Source organism: Pristiophorus japonicus, chromosome 11 (genome assembly GCF_044704955.1).
Source record: "Pristiophorus japonicus isolate sPriJap1 chromosome 11, sPriJap1.hap1, whole genome shotgun sequence".
NCBI lineage: Eukaryota > Metazoa > Chordata > Chondrichthyes > Pristiophoridae > Pristiophorus > Pristiophorus japonicus.
The window spans coordinates 87,334,763-87,352,266 of NC_091987.1; the positions used below are offsets into that span (position 1 = coordinate 87,334,763).

At 39.2% G+C, this 17,504-nt stretch overlaps 1 protein-coding gene across 5 annotated transcripts in view; it reads right to left on the minus strand.

Annotated features, from left to right (window-relative positions):
• Positions 1-1,387: 1,387 nt before the first annotated feature.
• Positions 1,388-17,504, minus strand: part of tfg (trafficking from ER to golgi regulator) — a 223,374-nt gene continuing 207,257 nt past the window's right edge. For 4 of the 5 annotated variants that reach the window (XM_070893680.1, XM_070893679.1, XM_070893678.1 and 1 more), the window contains 2 exons: positions 12,680-12,769; positions 1,388-2,248 (listed from right to left, as the gene is read on the minus strand). In XM_070893680.1, the coding sequence (XP_070749781.1) occupies positions 1,869-2,248; positions 12,680-12,769 (470 nt within the window). In that variant the 3' untranslated portion in view covers positions 1,388-1,868. The remainder of the gene's footprint in view (positions 2,249-12,679; positions 12,770-17,504) is intronic. The other variant, XM_070893681.1, reaches the window with a different exon arrangement.

The following is a 17,504-nucleotide window of genomic DNA, read 5'->3' on the forward strand; positions in this document are numbered from 1 at the left end:
TTGAGAGTTAAGAAATAGCTCCTTAAATGTCTGCCACTCCTTATCTACCATCTTACCCTTTCGTCTATTTTCCTAGTCCACTTTAGCCAACTGTCTTCATACCTTTGTAATTGCCTTTATTTAAGTTTAATATACTAGTTTCAGACCCAAGTTTCTCACCCTCAAACTGAATGAAAAATTCTATCATGTTATGATCACTCTTCCCTAGTGGATCCTTTACTATGAGATCCTTAATTAATCCTGTCTCATTACACATTACCAGATCTAAAATAGCCTGTTCCCTGGTTGGTTCCACAACGTATTGTTCTAAGTAACCGTCCAATTACAGTATGAACTCATCCTCAAGGCTACCTTTGCCAATCTATATGTAGATTAAAATCTCCCATGATTATTGCAGAACCTTTCTTACAAGCCCCCATTATTTATTGATTTATACTCTGTCCTACAGTGCAGCTATTGTTAGGGGGCCTATAGACTACTCCCACCAGTAACTTCTTTCCTTACTATTTCTTATCTCCACTCAAACTGATTCTATATCTTGATCTTCCGAGCCAAGATCGTTTCTCACCACTGTACTGATCTCATCCTTTATTAACAGAGCCAGCCCACCTCCTTTTCCTTTCTGCCTATCCTTCCTCTCAAATAGCCCTGAATATTCAGTTCCCAGCCTTGGTCACTTTGCAAGCACGTCTCCGTAATAGCTATCAGATCATAACCATTTATTTCTATTTGTGCTGTCAATTCATCGATCCTGTTACGAATGCTGCATGCATTCAGATAAAGAGCCTTTACTTTTGTCTTTGCATCATTTTTAACCTATGCTGACCCTATTTGCTGGTGCACTCTTTATTTGTACGCTCTGTCCCTTCCTGTCACTCTGGTTATCATTACCCCTATAGCTTTTCTGGTCGTACCAAAAAAGCGTAAATGCTTTGCCAGTGACTTGAATATATTTCCAAAGACGCGTTGACAGCTTGATAGACTCGAGTAAAATACTGCTGACAATTAGATGCTATTAAAATTTTTGAATACTTGACAAAAATACAATAAAATACTGGGAAAAGAATGACTAATCAATGACTGTTCCTGGGATCGAAGAAGCAATGAATAGCTACTTGATCTTTGCTTTTTGTTTTGAAACTACCTGTTCACTTTGCAGAGGAAAAATAAAATTAAGGATCTGCTCAAAATGAGGCAGATGGTCGGGATTGGATAAGATCCCCCCCCACCCGCCCGAGACAAAGTATGAACATTTGAAAGGACAGTGACTCTCAGGATGATTCTTGTTCTTTTTTTGAAGATTAGACAATGAACAAAAACCTAATTGATACTAAAATCAAACATGCAAGTTATAGCCCAGACAACAAATAAGTTGAAATAAAATCAATTATAAGTTTCAACATCTTTATTAGTTTCCCAGAAGAATGTTACTTTTTTGTACATATTAACTTCTAATCTCAATTCAATCAGGATCTCACTCAGTACATTTTGTTATCCATTCAACAATAAAAATGAATCACATCCGTGGTCTACTTCCAAACTATTGTTAAATTTCTTTGTTCTTTTGCCAAGGCAGTCTACAACCTCAAAATCACTTAACACATGTTTAGGTAGTGTTTCAATAAAAGTTTTTTTATGCTATGATGCTGATAAGTTTGAAAGCAGAAAATCAAAGAAAACAAATCTATTTGGTCTCTTTCCCCAGCAAACAAAATCCATTATTCAGAAGCTACTAGAAGGGTTTGCTCTGCTTTAGATTATAAACTGTTTTCAGATCAAAAAAAAAGTTTGGAATCAGTGTGCATGGATGGAAATTATTACCTAACAGCTGTAAGTGGGCTTGCAGCTTTCCCAACAACTACAGAGCCTTACCGATAGCCTGGGCCAGGCTGGGTGTACCCCTGAGCAAATGGGGGGCGATTACGTGCATATGGATTGGATCCAGAAGGTGGTGGTGTCACATTGCTTCCTGGGGAAGGTGTGAAACCTGGCCTTGGTTGGTAAGCCCCAGGTTGATTTGGAGTTATACCAGGCTGGGAGGCAGGTGGCATTGTGTAGTTAGCAGGCTGAGAAGCTTGTGTTGTATAATTCTGTGGTGGATAGGAGCCTGCTTGGTACTGCTGAGCAGGCTGTGATGGCATTTGCTGGGCCTGGGTGGAGAATCCAGGTGCAGGAGCTTGGGATGCTTGCTGATTATAAGCTTGGAACTGTTGAGCTTGCTGTTGAGAGGATGGTTGTTGGTTATAACCTGGAGGGAAAAAAAAGGAGAAACATAAAAATGAGTAATCTTTACTATAACTAAACACAATAATAATTTAAAAAATCCACTCGGTACGGTTCCACATCATTACTTTTTATTATTCAGTGTTGAACTATTAAACCTTCAATACCAGTTAGATTTTGCACAAATGCCCTTAGGACTCCAATTTCTCAATTCAAAATTTGACTCTGAATTTAGCTTGCACATAAATATTGTTCAGCTCTACTTTTTTCCCCTCAAACATATTGGTCAGAATTTACTGTCAAAATAACAGAGGGGCCAACGGTGCCTACTATTATTTATGCGCAAATTGCACAGCAACTTCAGGCAAGGACAGATAAGTGGATAAATGCGAAAATCCTGAAGTTGCTGTCTGAGATGTGCCGCTCTACCTTTAGCTTCGCGAAAACGGCATCTTGCTGTCTGGCTCACCATTCAAATGCATTGAACATTGTGAAGTTTCTGTACTTGCATGGTAGGTACAAACTAATCTCGCCATAGAAAGTTAGGGCTAGTCCATTTCAGGCTAAGTACCATTTTTAATGGTATGATAAGTCTTAATTACTGGCACTGAAAATTAACTATGACAAGTGTAGAATCTCATTCCTTCAGCTTTTAATTGTTGTTGGATTTTTTTTTAAAGTAAAGAATTTAAAAAAAAACTTTTTTCTCAATCCAATTTTTATTTCCCTCTCTTTATTTCACTTTCTGTACCTGATTTGACATTGAATTCAATATTCTAACTTACACTTCCTGGTTCAGATGTTCTGCTGTTCATTTCACAATACTTCAATCTGATTGGTGATGGAAATACACAGTTGTTTGCCCTGTTCCCACGGTCGCAGATGCCCTGTACAGCAACTTCCAGTGCAATATCTCATGGAAATTAAATGGCAAATGGCGTACATTCGCTGGTTACAGTAAATTCTGGACCATTATTTCACTTCCCCGGTTTGTCTACTGCATCAGTACTAAGTCTGACTAACTCAAGCAACAAATACTTGCAGGTGGAGTAAATTCCAGTTCAACCAACCAGGAAAAAGATTAAGATTTGCATTTTTATAATGCTCTACCATATCTTGGCAATGTCTCGAAAGCTCTTCAAACATAATCAATGAGTACAATTCTGGACACCACACTTTAGGAAGGGTGCCAAAGGGCTTGGAGATGGTACAGAGGAGGTTTATATCAGTATGATGCCAATACCAGGGATGTGGAAAGATTGGAGAAGCTGGGATTGTACTCCTTAGAGCAGAAAAGGTTAAGAGGAAACCTAATAGAAGTATTCAAAATAACGAGGGGTTTTGATAGAGCAAATAGCAAGAAACTGTTTCCTCGGGCAAGTTGGTCAGTAACCAGAGGTCATAGATTTAAAATAATTGGCAAAAGAACTAGAGGGGAAATAAGATCTTTTTTCCCCCAGAGGGTTGTTAAGATCTGGAATACACTACCTGAAATCTGAAGCAGATTCCATAAGCACTTTCAAAAGGCAAATGGACAGGTACTTGAAGAGTCATTTGCAGAGTTATGGGGAAAAAGCTGGGATGTGGGACTAAATTGTACAGCTTTTTCCAAAGAGCCGGCACAGGCATAACAATTCAATTGGCCTCCTGTGCTGCAAGATTCTATGATTCTATAATTTTACTTTGAAATCCAGTGACCATTATTTAGGTTAATGTGAGGAACACTTGACTGATAGCTCAAGATGACCCTTGGGAAGGAGGAACGTAATACAATCACTATCACTAAAGTAGTAGTACTCGGTAAAATAATGGGATTAAAGGCAGACAAGTGCCCTGGACCTGATGGCTTGCATCCTAGGGTCTTAAAAGAAGTGGTTGCAGAGATAGTGGATGCACTGGTTGTAATCTACCAAAATTCCCTGGATTCTGTGGCAGTTCCAGCAGATTGGAAAACCGCAAATGTAACTCCCCTATTTAAGAAAGGAGGGAGACAGAAAGCAGGAAACTGTAGACCAGTTAGCCTAACATGTGTCATTGGGAAAATGCTAGAGTCCATTATCAAGTAAGTAGTAGCAGGACATTTAGAAAATCATAACACAGTCAAGCAGAGTCAGCATGGTTTTATGAAAGGGAAATCATGTTTGACAAATTTGCTGGAGTTCTTTGAGGATGTAACGAGGAGGGTGGAAAATACGGGGAACCAGTAGATGTCATGTATTTGGATTTCCAGAAGGAATTCGCTAAGGTTACTGCAAAAGATAAAAGTTCACGGGGTTGGGGGTAATATATTAGCATGGATAGAGGATTGGCTAACTAACAGAAGAGAGAGAGTCAGGATAAATGGGTCATTTTCAAGTTGGCAAACAGTAACTAGTGGGGTGCTGCAGGAATCGGTGCTGGGGCCTCAACTATTTACAATCTATATTAATGACGTGGATGAAGGGACCGAGTGTAATGTAGCCAAGTTTGCTGATGATACAAAGATGGGTGGGAAAGCAAATTGTGAGGAGGACACAAAAAATCTGAAAAGGGATAGACAGGCTAAGTGAGTGGGCAAAAAATTAGCAGATGGAGTAAAGGCCCCAAGTTTCCACATGCGGCAAAACAGGCGCCCTTCCGAGCTGGGCTCCCGTTTTTCGCGCCGAAAACGGCGCATGAAAAAAAACGCGCTATTCTCGAGCGCTTTGCAGCTCGATGTCTGCTTGGTGGGGCGCACAGAGGGCGGAGCCTACCACTCGCGCCGATTTTGTAAGTAGGAGGGGGCGGGTACAATTTAAATGAGTTTTTTTTGTGCTGGCAACCCTGCGCGTGCGCGTTGGAGCGTTCGCGCACGCGCAGTCTGAAGTAAACATTGGCACTCGGCCATTTTAAAAAGTGCTGCAGAAAAAGTAAAAATTTGTTTATTGAACCCTTGCAAAGGCTTGCATTTTAATTTTCTTGATATTTCTGTGTGTGAGGTTGAGGGAGTGCATTCTGTAATTAAAGATAGACTGTGATAAACGGGACACATGCACTTGTTTGAGACTATTCAAATTCTTTGTAGCTGTTCAATTTTTAACATTGTTTAATAAAACCACATTGCCCTTCCATGATCAGCACTGAGGCTTCTTGCAGCTTTCTCCCCCTGCCGTCCGTCAGGCCCGACGGCAAACGGCTGCCTCAAGTACTGAGGCTTCTTGCAGCATTCTCCCTCCCTCCATCCCCCCCTGCCGTCGGTCGGGCCAGACGGCAAACGGCTGCCTGAAAGGCCTGCCTGAAGCACTTTCACACAGGTAGGAACATGGTTTATTTAATCTTTTCTTTGCTTATAAATTTTTATTCAGGTTGGATTTATTTTTATAATATTTGTATAAGTATAAGTATAACTAAGGATTGATTGTAGAATTTAATGACTTCCCTTCCCCCCCTCGTTCCCGACGCCTAATTTGTAACCTGCGCCTGATTTTTTAATGTGTAGACAAGGTTTTTTCAAGCTTACAAAAATCTTCACTTACTCCATTCTAAGTTAGTTTGGAGTACGTTTTCACTGTGGAAACTTTCAAATCAGGTTCAGTGGCCGGACACGCCCCCTTTTGAAAAAAAAATTCTGTTCAAAAGTGAAACTGTTCTACTTGACTAGAACTGCAGAAAACTTAAATGTGGAGAATTCCGATTTTTAAGATATTCCGTTCTCCACCAGTTGCTCCTAAAAATCAGGAGCAAATCATGTGGAAACTTGGGGCCATAATGTGGGAAAATGTGAGGTTATCCACTTTGGCAGAAAAAAATAGAAAAGCAAATTATAATTTAAATGGAGAAAAATTGCAAACTGCTGCAGTACAGAGGGACCTGGGGGTCCTTATGCATGAAACACAAAAAGTTAGTATGTAGGTACAGCAAGTAATCAGGAAGGCAAATGAAATGTTAACCTTTATTGCAAGGGGGATAGAGTATAAAAGCATAAAAGTCCTGCTACAACCGTACAGGGTATTGGTGAGACCACACCTAGAGTACTGCATACAGTTTTGGTCTCCGTATTTAAGAAAGGATATACTTGCATTGGAAGCTGTTCAGAGAAGGTTCACTAGGTTGATTCCGGAGATGAGGGGCTTGACTTATGAAGATAGGTTGAGCCTATACTCATTTGAGTTCAGAAGAATGAGGGGTGATCTTATCGAAACATATAAGATAGTGAGGGGGCTCGACAAGGTGGATGCAGAGAGGATATTTTCACTCGTAGAGGAAACTAAAACTAGGGGGCATATTCTCAGAATAAGGAGCCGCCCATTTGAAACTGAGATGAGGAGGAGTTTCTTCCCTCAGAGGATTGTAAATCTGTGGAATTCTCTGCCCCAGAGAGCTGTGCAGGCTGGGTTATTGAATATATTTAAGGCGTAGACAGATTTTTGAGCGATAAGGGAATAAAGGGTTATGGGTTGCGGGCAGGGAAGTGGAGCTGAGTCCATAATCAGATCAGCCATGATCTTATTAAATGGCGGAGCAAGCTCGAAGGACCAAATGGCCTGCTCCCTATTTCTTATGTTCTTATGACCCAACTGACCCTGGAAACGTTGTCTCAACCCAATATTCTATGCTTAAGAGTGCAAATGTGGCAAGGTTTCAATTCATCCAGCATTTCCTATTTAATACTCTAATATTATGGGGTTATACAGCCTCCCTTATATTTACCATTTAGCAAGGCATTATACCTTGCACTGTAACCTTCTCCATATGTATGCGACTAATAGGAAGTGCATAGGTGCAAGATATGTCTGGTTCTGAAAGTTTAGTAGGAAATCAGATATCAAATGCTTCTTATGCAAGTACTGCTGGCTTGTAAAAATGTCTTCTTTATATTAAGATCAGTTTCACAAGCCAGCAAGTGCAGAGTAAAAATCCTTCACCGCCCCCACAAGTGCTCGTGCATTTCCTATCAGTAATTTCCCCTCATCTATCTTGGTCATTGTAAAGAGACATCCAAGAAATATGGACAAAAATAAAATGATGTATACATAAGCATGGCCAAGGCAAGTGCGAAACCCACTTCATGGAAGAGAGTCAGTTAAGGGGAAAAAGTAACAATATTGATAGCCATGCTCAAGCTTGCAGGATTCAAGAGTTGTATCTACATGCCTGTTTTCTCCTCACACCTCCAGCATTTAACTTACAAGATGAACATTTTGATTTATTTGATTTAACACATAAATTACCTTTTTTTTAAAAAAATGAAAGGAGATACAGAGACTTTTATATTACAAGAATGCAGCTAACTGCAGATGTGGGGGCCTCATTGCATCATCTGAACAGCGCAATGTAAACAAGCCCAGATTCCAGGAACCGATGGCATCATAGACCCACAGCAATATTTTAGTGCTGGTACAAGGGAAATGATATGTAGACACGGTAGCAGTCTCGTGTTTGCTCTCTGTGGGCCCGCAATTAAAAGTGGAACCACAAGTCCAAAAGCAGGAGAGCTGCACATGGAGACCATTCTCCAAACAGAAGTTTAGACGTCCCTAAATTCCTCCATTTACCAGCGGACATCTGTCTAATGAGTGACAGAGAAGTTTACGGCACGGTCATACCTTCCAGAAACAGCATTATTAAAGGTGCCTCAGCTGTATTGAGCGGATTACATGAATGTAAAGTTGTGCTCTAATTTCAGAGAATGCCAGCATGCCTAGTGGGTGTGATCATTATAATTGAATCAGGCACATTATATCCACTTACTGACATCATCCATCAACTGAAGGAGTTGGACATGAACTGGTAAACTAGTACAAATTGCTGCTATTGATTATGGGGTGTTACTGGCTCCTGTGTTACACTTGAGCGGACAACATTTTCCAGCACTAGATCACCACCATGATTAAATCAGTGTAGATGAGAGAGTCTGGACTGATTGTGATTCAGCAAATCTATTCTGGTGATTTTCATAACGTATTTATGCAGCTATAATAGTAAACACAGCATGAAGATCCTTCTGCAAGTGATGCAATTGCATCCATTACACATTGTACATGGTCTTAACAGAAGACTGGCATAGTAATGTAAAATATAATTGCTGTCTGAGATCACAAGTTTACTCAGCAAATCCTATGGAAAATTTGCACCGATGGATGGGTTAAACCTCCATTAAAAAGTCTAGTCATTAAAATGGGTATTAAAATGCACTAGATTTAAAATTAAAAAAACATTTTTTGTCAGGTTTTCTGCTTCAGTTGCTGAAAGCTATTCAGGTTCTAAAACATTTGACTACATCTCAATTGCAGTCAGTCAGAAGTGTTGCTGAATACATCAAAGCAGGTTTTTTCTATATGCGGGAAATGCAAAAATGGTAGGATTCGTAGCAGTTGTTGAGACTTACACACAAATAGAAATCCCCCAGGAATAAATAATCCAACACTTCCTTGAAGTGTTGGGAGAACACAACTTAATATTGAAAGTAATCTCTCTCCTCCCCCTTATGTATGATATTTGTGTTTAAAAGAAACAAATCATAAGTATTTGAACTGAAACAATCTCCAGGCAGCAAATTCATCTTCCAGTGTATACATGCCTAAACTGGTCCGGATTCATTGACGGTTTGTTCAAAAAGGGCAAATTAACAATTTATGATGTATGCTGATAGTAGTAAGGTTGTTACTATAAAATTTTAATCTTAATAGTTCGCTCAGGAGTTTTAAAAATGTTAGCTCTACTTTCATGTTTTCCAAAATTGGTACATGGTCTCCTGTAGGGAGACTAATTTTGTATCAACACTAACCAACATTTATTGTAGAATAAAGTATGTGGAATTACAGTTCTCCTTCAACATAGCACATACACCAAAAGACAACATGAAAGCATTCTCACACAACTACCTCTGCTATAATATGGCTCACAAGGATCATGTTTATAGAGGATCCACTGTACTTCAGACTTTTGGCTTGGTACTTATAGCTATCATGCATAATATTCTGGTTCTGTCTGAAACAGCTGGACACCCTGTTCGAAATATGGCAATTCTATTTCACAAGTATGACAGATATGGAGGAAGTGTGTCTGGATGAATGTAAAATTTCATTTTAAGTGACATGTTTGGCAGAACATGCTTACGTTCTTAGTAACAATCTCACAATAACTTGCATTTATATTGTGCCTTCAACATAATAAAATGTCCCAAGGCACTTCACAGAAGCGTAATCAAACAAAAAATTGAAATCAAGTCAAAGGATGAGATACTAGGACAGATGACTAAAAGCTTGGTCAAAGATGTAGGTTTTAAGGAGTATCTTAATGGAGATGAGGCCAAGTGATTTAGGTAGGGAATTCCAGAGTTTATGGCCTAGACGGCTAAAGGCACGGCCACCAATGGTGAGGCAAAGGAAATGGGGGTGCAGAAAAAGATTGAGTTGGAGGGGCGCAGAGTTCTCAGGGAGCTGCAGGGCTGAAGGAAGTTACAACGATAGGGAGGGGTGAAGCCATGGAGGGATTTGACAACGAGAAGAATAATTTTGAAATCTTGGACTGAGAGTTAATGTAGGTCAGAGAGCACAAGGATGAATGGGACTTAGTGCGAGTTCGGATACAGGCAGCAGAGTTTTGGATGAGCTCACATTCATATCCAGTGGCATCAGGTCACAATACCATACTATAAAAGTCATTTTGACAAGGTACATCAGTATAGGAGAAGTATGTTCAATGTAAAGTACTCAAAATTTCTAGCACTAGCGAAATATATTTCCCTAGTGGTTATATATATTATGTAGTTGCAAGAAAAACTGTACTTTATGGAGGAGCAAATAGAAACCTTATGTCGTGCAAGACAAAATGAAATAGAAGGTGTTTGTGTCAGGAAAAAGTTTGTAACAATTCTTTCATCCAATTAGAAACTTTGCCATTTCAAATCACTTCAAATAGCCTAGCTCTTCTGTTATTTAGCCAACTGAGCAAAGTTGAGCTTTTCTAGGATGGGTCCTAAATTGCCCATTCTCTGGTTTGAACTTTCGTTCCTTCACAGTTTAAATTGAAGTAGTGTTCCAGATTTAACTTTTCCATCACAAAGACCGCCTACTTCCACCTCCATAGCATCACCGGTCTCTGCCCCTGCAACAGCTTATACGCTGCTGAAATCCTCCTCCATACTTCAGTTACCTCCAAAATCGACTACTTCAATGTGCTTCTGACTGGCCTCTCATCCTCCACCCTCTACAAACATAAGCTCATCTAAAACTCAGCTTCCCATCGTCTAACCTGCACCAAATCCTGCTCACCCATCACCCCTGTGCTCACTGACTGATGTTGGTTTCCTGTCCAAAGCCTTGCTTTTAAAATTCTCATGTTCTCTCCATGGCCTCTTCCCTCCTTACCTTTGTAACCTTCTCCAGCCCTACAAACTTCCAGAAACTTTGCATTCCTCCAATTCTTGCCTCTTGTGCATCCCCCACTTCCTTCGTCCCAGCATTCGTGGCCATGCCTTCAGCCATCTAGGCACTAAGCTTTAGAATTTCCCTCTACACCTCTTTCCCTCCTTTAAGACGTTCCCTAAAACCTGACCTATTTCCCAAAGCTTTTACTCACCCACCCCAATATCTCCTCCCTTGGCTCGTGTCAATTTTTGTCTGTTTACACTCCCGTGAAGCACCTTGTGATGATTACTAAGTTAAAAGGTGCTATATAAATGCAAGTTGTTGTATCATGTATAATCTTACATATTTCTAAAAGGTTCCTCCTTTCAAGGCTGAAAAGCCCAATTTTCTCCAGTCTTTCCTCATGATTCAAGTTCTGACTCTAGGGATCAGGTTTGGCTTGCAATACCGTAGCTGATTATTTTTCTCAAGCCTTAGTGACCAGAATTGAACGGTACAAATGTGGTCTGACCAGAGTATTACACAATTTAAGCATGGCATTCTCCAACTCACTGGTTTAGTAATATAATTCAGCATTCTTTTTGCTCTTTGATTGATGGCCTGCAACAACTGGACATATTAAATGCCAAGTTCATTAACACGTCGGGAATGCTTTTAACTTCACTCTCAGCTATTCAGATAGCATAGAGTAATTATGTCTCAATTTTTTTCTTATTGTCCATTTACACTTGTCTGTATTTAATTTGATTTGCATTGTTTCAACTTCTGTGCAGTTTGAAAGGCCTTGAGGAAAGAGACTTACTCCATGATAGCATCCATTCTCTGCAACATGAAGAGATGTGGAGTTACCGCACAGCCAATTATAACTAGAACAGCATCGCAAAAGCTACTCGGGGTCGAGTATACGCTTGTTTACGCTAATATCAGCTTAATCCTGGCAGAATCGGCCGAACCAGTGCAAAAGATCAAGGAATTTTAAATACAAGTTATGCCCTAAACCATTTACATTTGTGGTTTCCGTGATCTTTTACGCTGGTTCAAGATTCAATTTGCCCGGATTAGGCCCCACAAAAGTAGCCCCACCCCCAGGTTGAAATTGCGAGATTCTGTTGACTGCGCTGGTTCGGGAAGGTTCTTCAAACTGCGCTAATTTTCTTATGCGCACAGGCACTAGTAGGCATGTTTTACAAGTCTTCTCATATCAAAAAATATTTAACTTGCTGAGAAACTGACTAGTGTACACCAATGAAACTATTAAAGGTTCAGTATAGTCTTTAAGTTATTTTCAGTGATTTTAAATCAGGTTAATCTCAAGTGGAGGACTGGACACCCTTATTAAAAATGCATACTTTTGGTGATAAATGCATTTTCAACTGTATTAATGAAACTGCACCAGCATATCACTCTTAAATACGGAATCATTTTTAATAGAATGGAAAAAAATAAACAATTACGTTCGATTACGCTGCCTGATTGCACTGGTTTATGGTAGATTTTACGTTTATGATTATGTTAAAATGAATTCTAGCAGAAACTTCAATTGTAACCTAACCAGCTCAATTTCACGCGCAATTAGGGCACAATTTCCTGATTGCGCCCAAAACGGAAACGCTACCCCCTTATGTTTAAGTCAGACTTCCATATTTACACAAGAAACAAAGTTGCTTAAATAATTGACCTGTTTAAATCAGCAGCTAAGAAAAAAAGCTGCCAGTCCACAATGAACTGATGCAGGTACTCACTTATTTAATACTAAAGTTAACATCTAAGCACAGATCCCATCTGACAGAAAAAAACCTGGTTCATTGTTGTTATTGTGTTCAAAGTGGCAAGAGATTTGTGATCATATAGTTGAGTTATAATACGGCCAATCCCTCTCTCTTTTGCTATATGCTCGACCTTTTATGTGACTGCTAGCTTAAATGTTATTTTTTTTTACACCACATCTTAAATTGCTCATTTGTTTAAAAGGGGAGCAATGAACTAGATTTCCGGTGCACTTTATTTTTGTGCTCAACAATGTCAGATGGCAAAAAGTTACCAAAAGCTCCAAAATAGGTACTTTCATAGAAAGAATCAGAATTGAAGGCAATGCTGATGACTTTCTCCTTTTATTGCTATCTCACCCGAGTACTGCAGTCCATACTGTGGCTGAGCCTGTGGCTGTTGCTGCTGAGGTGCATATCCCGGTTGCTGGTACTGCTGATACATTTGACCTATTCAACAAAAAGCAAGTGACTGAAATCATCCATCAGCATTATAAAATTATACATGATTCTAAAATGATTACACAAAACACTACATTCTTGTCCTGAACATAACCTGTTCAGGCAAAAGAAAATTTAGCATTTCAGTTTAAATAACTAATAGTCCAATCCCACAGTGCTTTCATCTCAAATGCAACCTCCCATAGCCAAGGGCTTGGATAAGTAAGCCACAACTTTTTTTCACAACACCCAAATCTCCTCAATCAATGAATTACAGAGAAAGTAAAATGCCCTCTGGGAATCATGAGTCATGAGTTCATATACTCAAGATAAATCCTGTAGACATGAAACATCCCAATTGCTAGCTGACAAGCTAACAGGTTTTATTTTTCACCAAGCTTGAAATTTAACCTGACAACAGCAAAGCTTTTCTAATCTGCTATAATAAAAGGGCTAATTAAACAAACTGACCCCTTTTTCCCCCACCATTTCCTTAAACACTTCCTACCGAGGAAACTGATTATTTTCTTTGTCTAAACTCTTTAGCTACATCAAGATGAGACCTTACATACATTTGCATTGAGAGTTTAGCATTGGCATGATGTCATTTCTGCTACACACCAACTTTAAACTTAACAGTGTAAAACCAGTCAGAGCTCAACCTGACTCGAGAGTGAAGCGAGTGAGATTCATAGAACAGCATCATAGAATAGTACAGCACAGAAGGAGGACTTTCGGCCTACCGAGTCCATGCCGACTTTTCGGAAGAGTTAGTCCCACTCTCTCGCTCTTTCCCCATATCCATGCAATTTTTTTCTCCTTCAAGTATTTATCCAATTCTCTTTTGAAGGCTACTGCTGAATCAGTATCCACCACCCATCAGGCAGTGCATTCCCAATCCTAACCACTTGTTGCATAAAAAAGATTTTCCTCATGTTGCCTCTGGTTCTTTTGCCAATCACCTTAAATCTGTGTTCCTCTTGTTTTTGACCCTTCAGCCATTGAACACAATAGTCTTGCACTATTTTAGTTTAACCCTGCATGGATTGCAATTCCAGTACGGTGGCAGACGTGGTTTACAAAGTTCTCGAGAGGTTTATTTGGATCCTGTGGCACTTTTAACCCACTTTACCTCAATTCAATTTTAGAACAAAACTGGTGTTCTTCTTTCCTCAGTCTCAAAAAATGTACATTTCTAACTGTGGGGAAAGAGTTCTGCACAGATCGTTCTCCTAAACCGCAGAATTACAGTTCCAGCCAGGCAAGAGGTAATTAATGTCAATAGGGTTCTGCCTGGCTGAAACCTGAACTCAGCTACAAGTCTCAGACCAGTCTCTGCAGTGTAAATGCACCCTCAAAATATATCTAAAATCCTAAGATCGTACATTCCTATCCATGTATAATCAAACCTACCTGGGACCTTCCATATTTTTACCTAAAACTTCACAAAATTTGATGTTTACAGGGTGAGAAGTAGAATCGCTCGGAAATCTCAATTTAAGTGAATTTTAATTCCAACATACTATTTAGGCAGGTAGAAGATATATACAACAGGAACATGATTAGTCTGTGCTGGATTCATCAAGATCTTGTAACTGTTCTGAAAGTGCTGAATTTATCTTACATGCCTCTGAAAACCCTTAAGCACCAAATTTCGACTGGATCCAACTACAAAAGTTGCCGGGTCCAGCAATGGATTCTAAATGCCTTACTTGTGTCCATTCAGTAATTTTTTTTTTTAAAAAGGCAGAAATCCTAGAAGTTACATAAGAAACAAGGGAATGAGAAATGAACAGTGGTTTAAATGTTGACTTTAAAAGAGAAAGAAAGGTGTAGGAAAGATAGGTTAAATAAGAAAATAAAATTTAAAAAAGGACACAGAAAAAAATGGTTAGGAGAAAAAGGGACAATCGGCTGAGCAAAAATGAAGCGTTTAATTTTTTTTATTATTTATGATTAAAATTGAACTTATTTTGTATTCTGGGGTCAACCTTACAACAATGAAGGTACACCAGACAATTTACATAAGACTTTGCAATTAGTATGCTATTTCATTTGATTTATCCCTCAACCGACATCACTGAAAAATAGATTAACTGGTCATTTATCTCATTGCTGTTTGTGGGACCTTGCTATGCAAAAATTGACTGCATGTCTCTCTACATTACAACAGTGACTATACTTCAACCGTACTTCATTGGCTGTGTAATGTTTTAGGACATCTGAGGTCATGAAAGGCACTATATAAATGCAAGTTCTTAGTCTTTCTTCTGCAGCTTAATACCTAAACTGAAAAACTTATAAAATCGGCCTGACCAAATTCAGAGCCATTTCTCTGGACCTGTTGGACACTGAAAACTATAAATCAATCTTAACAAGTTTCATTCCTCAGATTATCCATGGTCTAAACTTAAGTCACCCATTTACTTGGGAGTAAATAACCTGCAAGTCAAAATGCAGACATCAAATATTTTAGTGCTGAAATTATAGGTATTCGCATAGGTGGAATTATTTTAAATCTTTTTAATCCCTCTTTCACAACGGTTCACCATAAGTCAGTAAACATCCAGATCAGTTTTCCAACATGCCAACAAGAACTGATGCTGCTCATCTATATGGCTTTTGATGAGTTATTTTAACCAGGAGACAACTTCCTCTCCCTCCCCCCCACCCCACCCCCTGTAATCCCTCCAACATATTAATAGTACACGCTGCAAAACAAATTAAAATTGGAATTGTTTTGCTGAAAGCTTATCAAAATTATTTCAGATGTTAACAACATTTTGCATAGAAGGTACATTACAGAAACAGGCCATTCGGTCAACTCTGTCCATGTTAGTGTTTGCCCTCAACAGTCCTAATCACATTCACTTTCCTGGTTCCCATATCCCTTTATGCCCTTTCTCTTCATCCACCTATACAATCTAATCTCGACATAGTTGTTGTGACAGAAACGAATCCTGAAAGTGAATTCCATAACCCGTGTAAAGAAGTTTTTCTTGCTCTAGAAGTTGTTCTAGATCTTGTATCGATGACTCCTTGTTCATGACCCCTCAAACACTGGAAACAGTCTGCTTCTATCTACCCTGTCCCATCCTTCCAGATTTATATAAACTTACCATTATCGCTTTAGTTTTACATTCTTAACCCCAAGATAAAACCTAGAATTCCATTAGCCTTTTTTTTTTAAACAGCCTTATTAACCTGAGGTGCTGCCTTTAACATCTGTGAACCTGTAACTCTGAAAATCTCTCTGCTCTTCCATAGCACCAAGCCCATTTCCATTTGGAGAATAATTCCTGCTGCTTTTTTTTTTAAACTGAAAGCTGACACTAACACACTGAATTTTATTTGGCACTTTTTAGCCCATTTTTCCCCATCTTTTCAAGAACCTGTTGGGTCTTCTAAAGAATTAACTATATCTCCTATTTTGGTATCATCTACAAATTTTGACATCACTCCCTCTAGGCATATATTAATGTCATTGATATACACAACGGACAGAAGCGGCCCCAGAAGTGAATCGTTTGGACAGCACTTCCAATTCACTTTGCCACAAATTCATACTAATCCCCATCTCTTTTCCATCACTGTCAATTAACCCCCATTTATTATGTTCACATATAATGTTCTCTTTACCAATGTAACATTTAGCCACAATAAATTCCATCCTCCAATGCTTATCTGCTTAATTTGTTCAAAATGTTCTCTCATAGTCCACTCACCTAGTCACGCAGCCTGGTATCAAAAACAAGATTTATATTACCAGAAGCTGGTAGATGTTTACTAAGTAAATCTAGGCATGTGAAGTACATTTATCTGGATGTGAATGTATGCAAGGCATTTTTCTACTAAAATTAATGTATGTGGCTAAAACGGTATTGCTGTAGCCAATATCTGTGGCTAGTCATCAATTTCTAATGGACAACACTGCCATAAAGGCATAAGGCTTCCACACATCAGTCAGGCACTAGGAAGAAAACATCTCCAGTATTGTCAGAACAAAGGTGCTTCAACAGCATCCAAAATCTTTCCTAACAAGAAACAGTCATCCATCTGTCATCAAGTGTTCACTAGTTCCATTCAAATTTCCAAGCTTCCCTACTGAAATAGCCAGCAATGTTTCCACACACTCAGCACGTAAATCTTTCCAAAAAGAAAAAGTATTACCAAGCTTTTCCTCCAATTTATTTCTCATTTATCATTAAGTCTGAAACTTGCATTATATGAAAAACTAGAAAAATATGGTCTATTATGGGATTTCTGACAAATGTAAGGAGATTATAAACATAATATTGTAACAAAATGGTTCAATAAGTAGTAATACTGTTAACTACAATATGCTACAACAACAACTTGTAGTTATATAGCACCTTTAATGTAGCTAAGCAACCCAAGGTGCTTCACAGGAGTAATTAGTAATTTGACACTGAGCCACAAAAGGAGAAATTAGGGCAGGTGACCAAAGGCTTGGTCAAAGGGGTAGGTTTTAAGGAGCGTCCTGAAGGAGGAAAGAGAGGTCGAGAGGCGGAGAGGTTTAGACAGAGTTCCAGAGCTTGGGGCCTAGGCAACAGAAGGCACGGCCACGAATGTTTGAGTGATTACAATTAGGGATCCTCAAAAGAATTAGAGTAGCGCAGACATCTCGGGGGATAGTGAGGCTGGAGGGGATTAGAGATAGGGAGGGGCGAGGCCATGGAGGAATTTGAAAACAAGATTGAGAATTTTAAAATTGAGGCGTTGC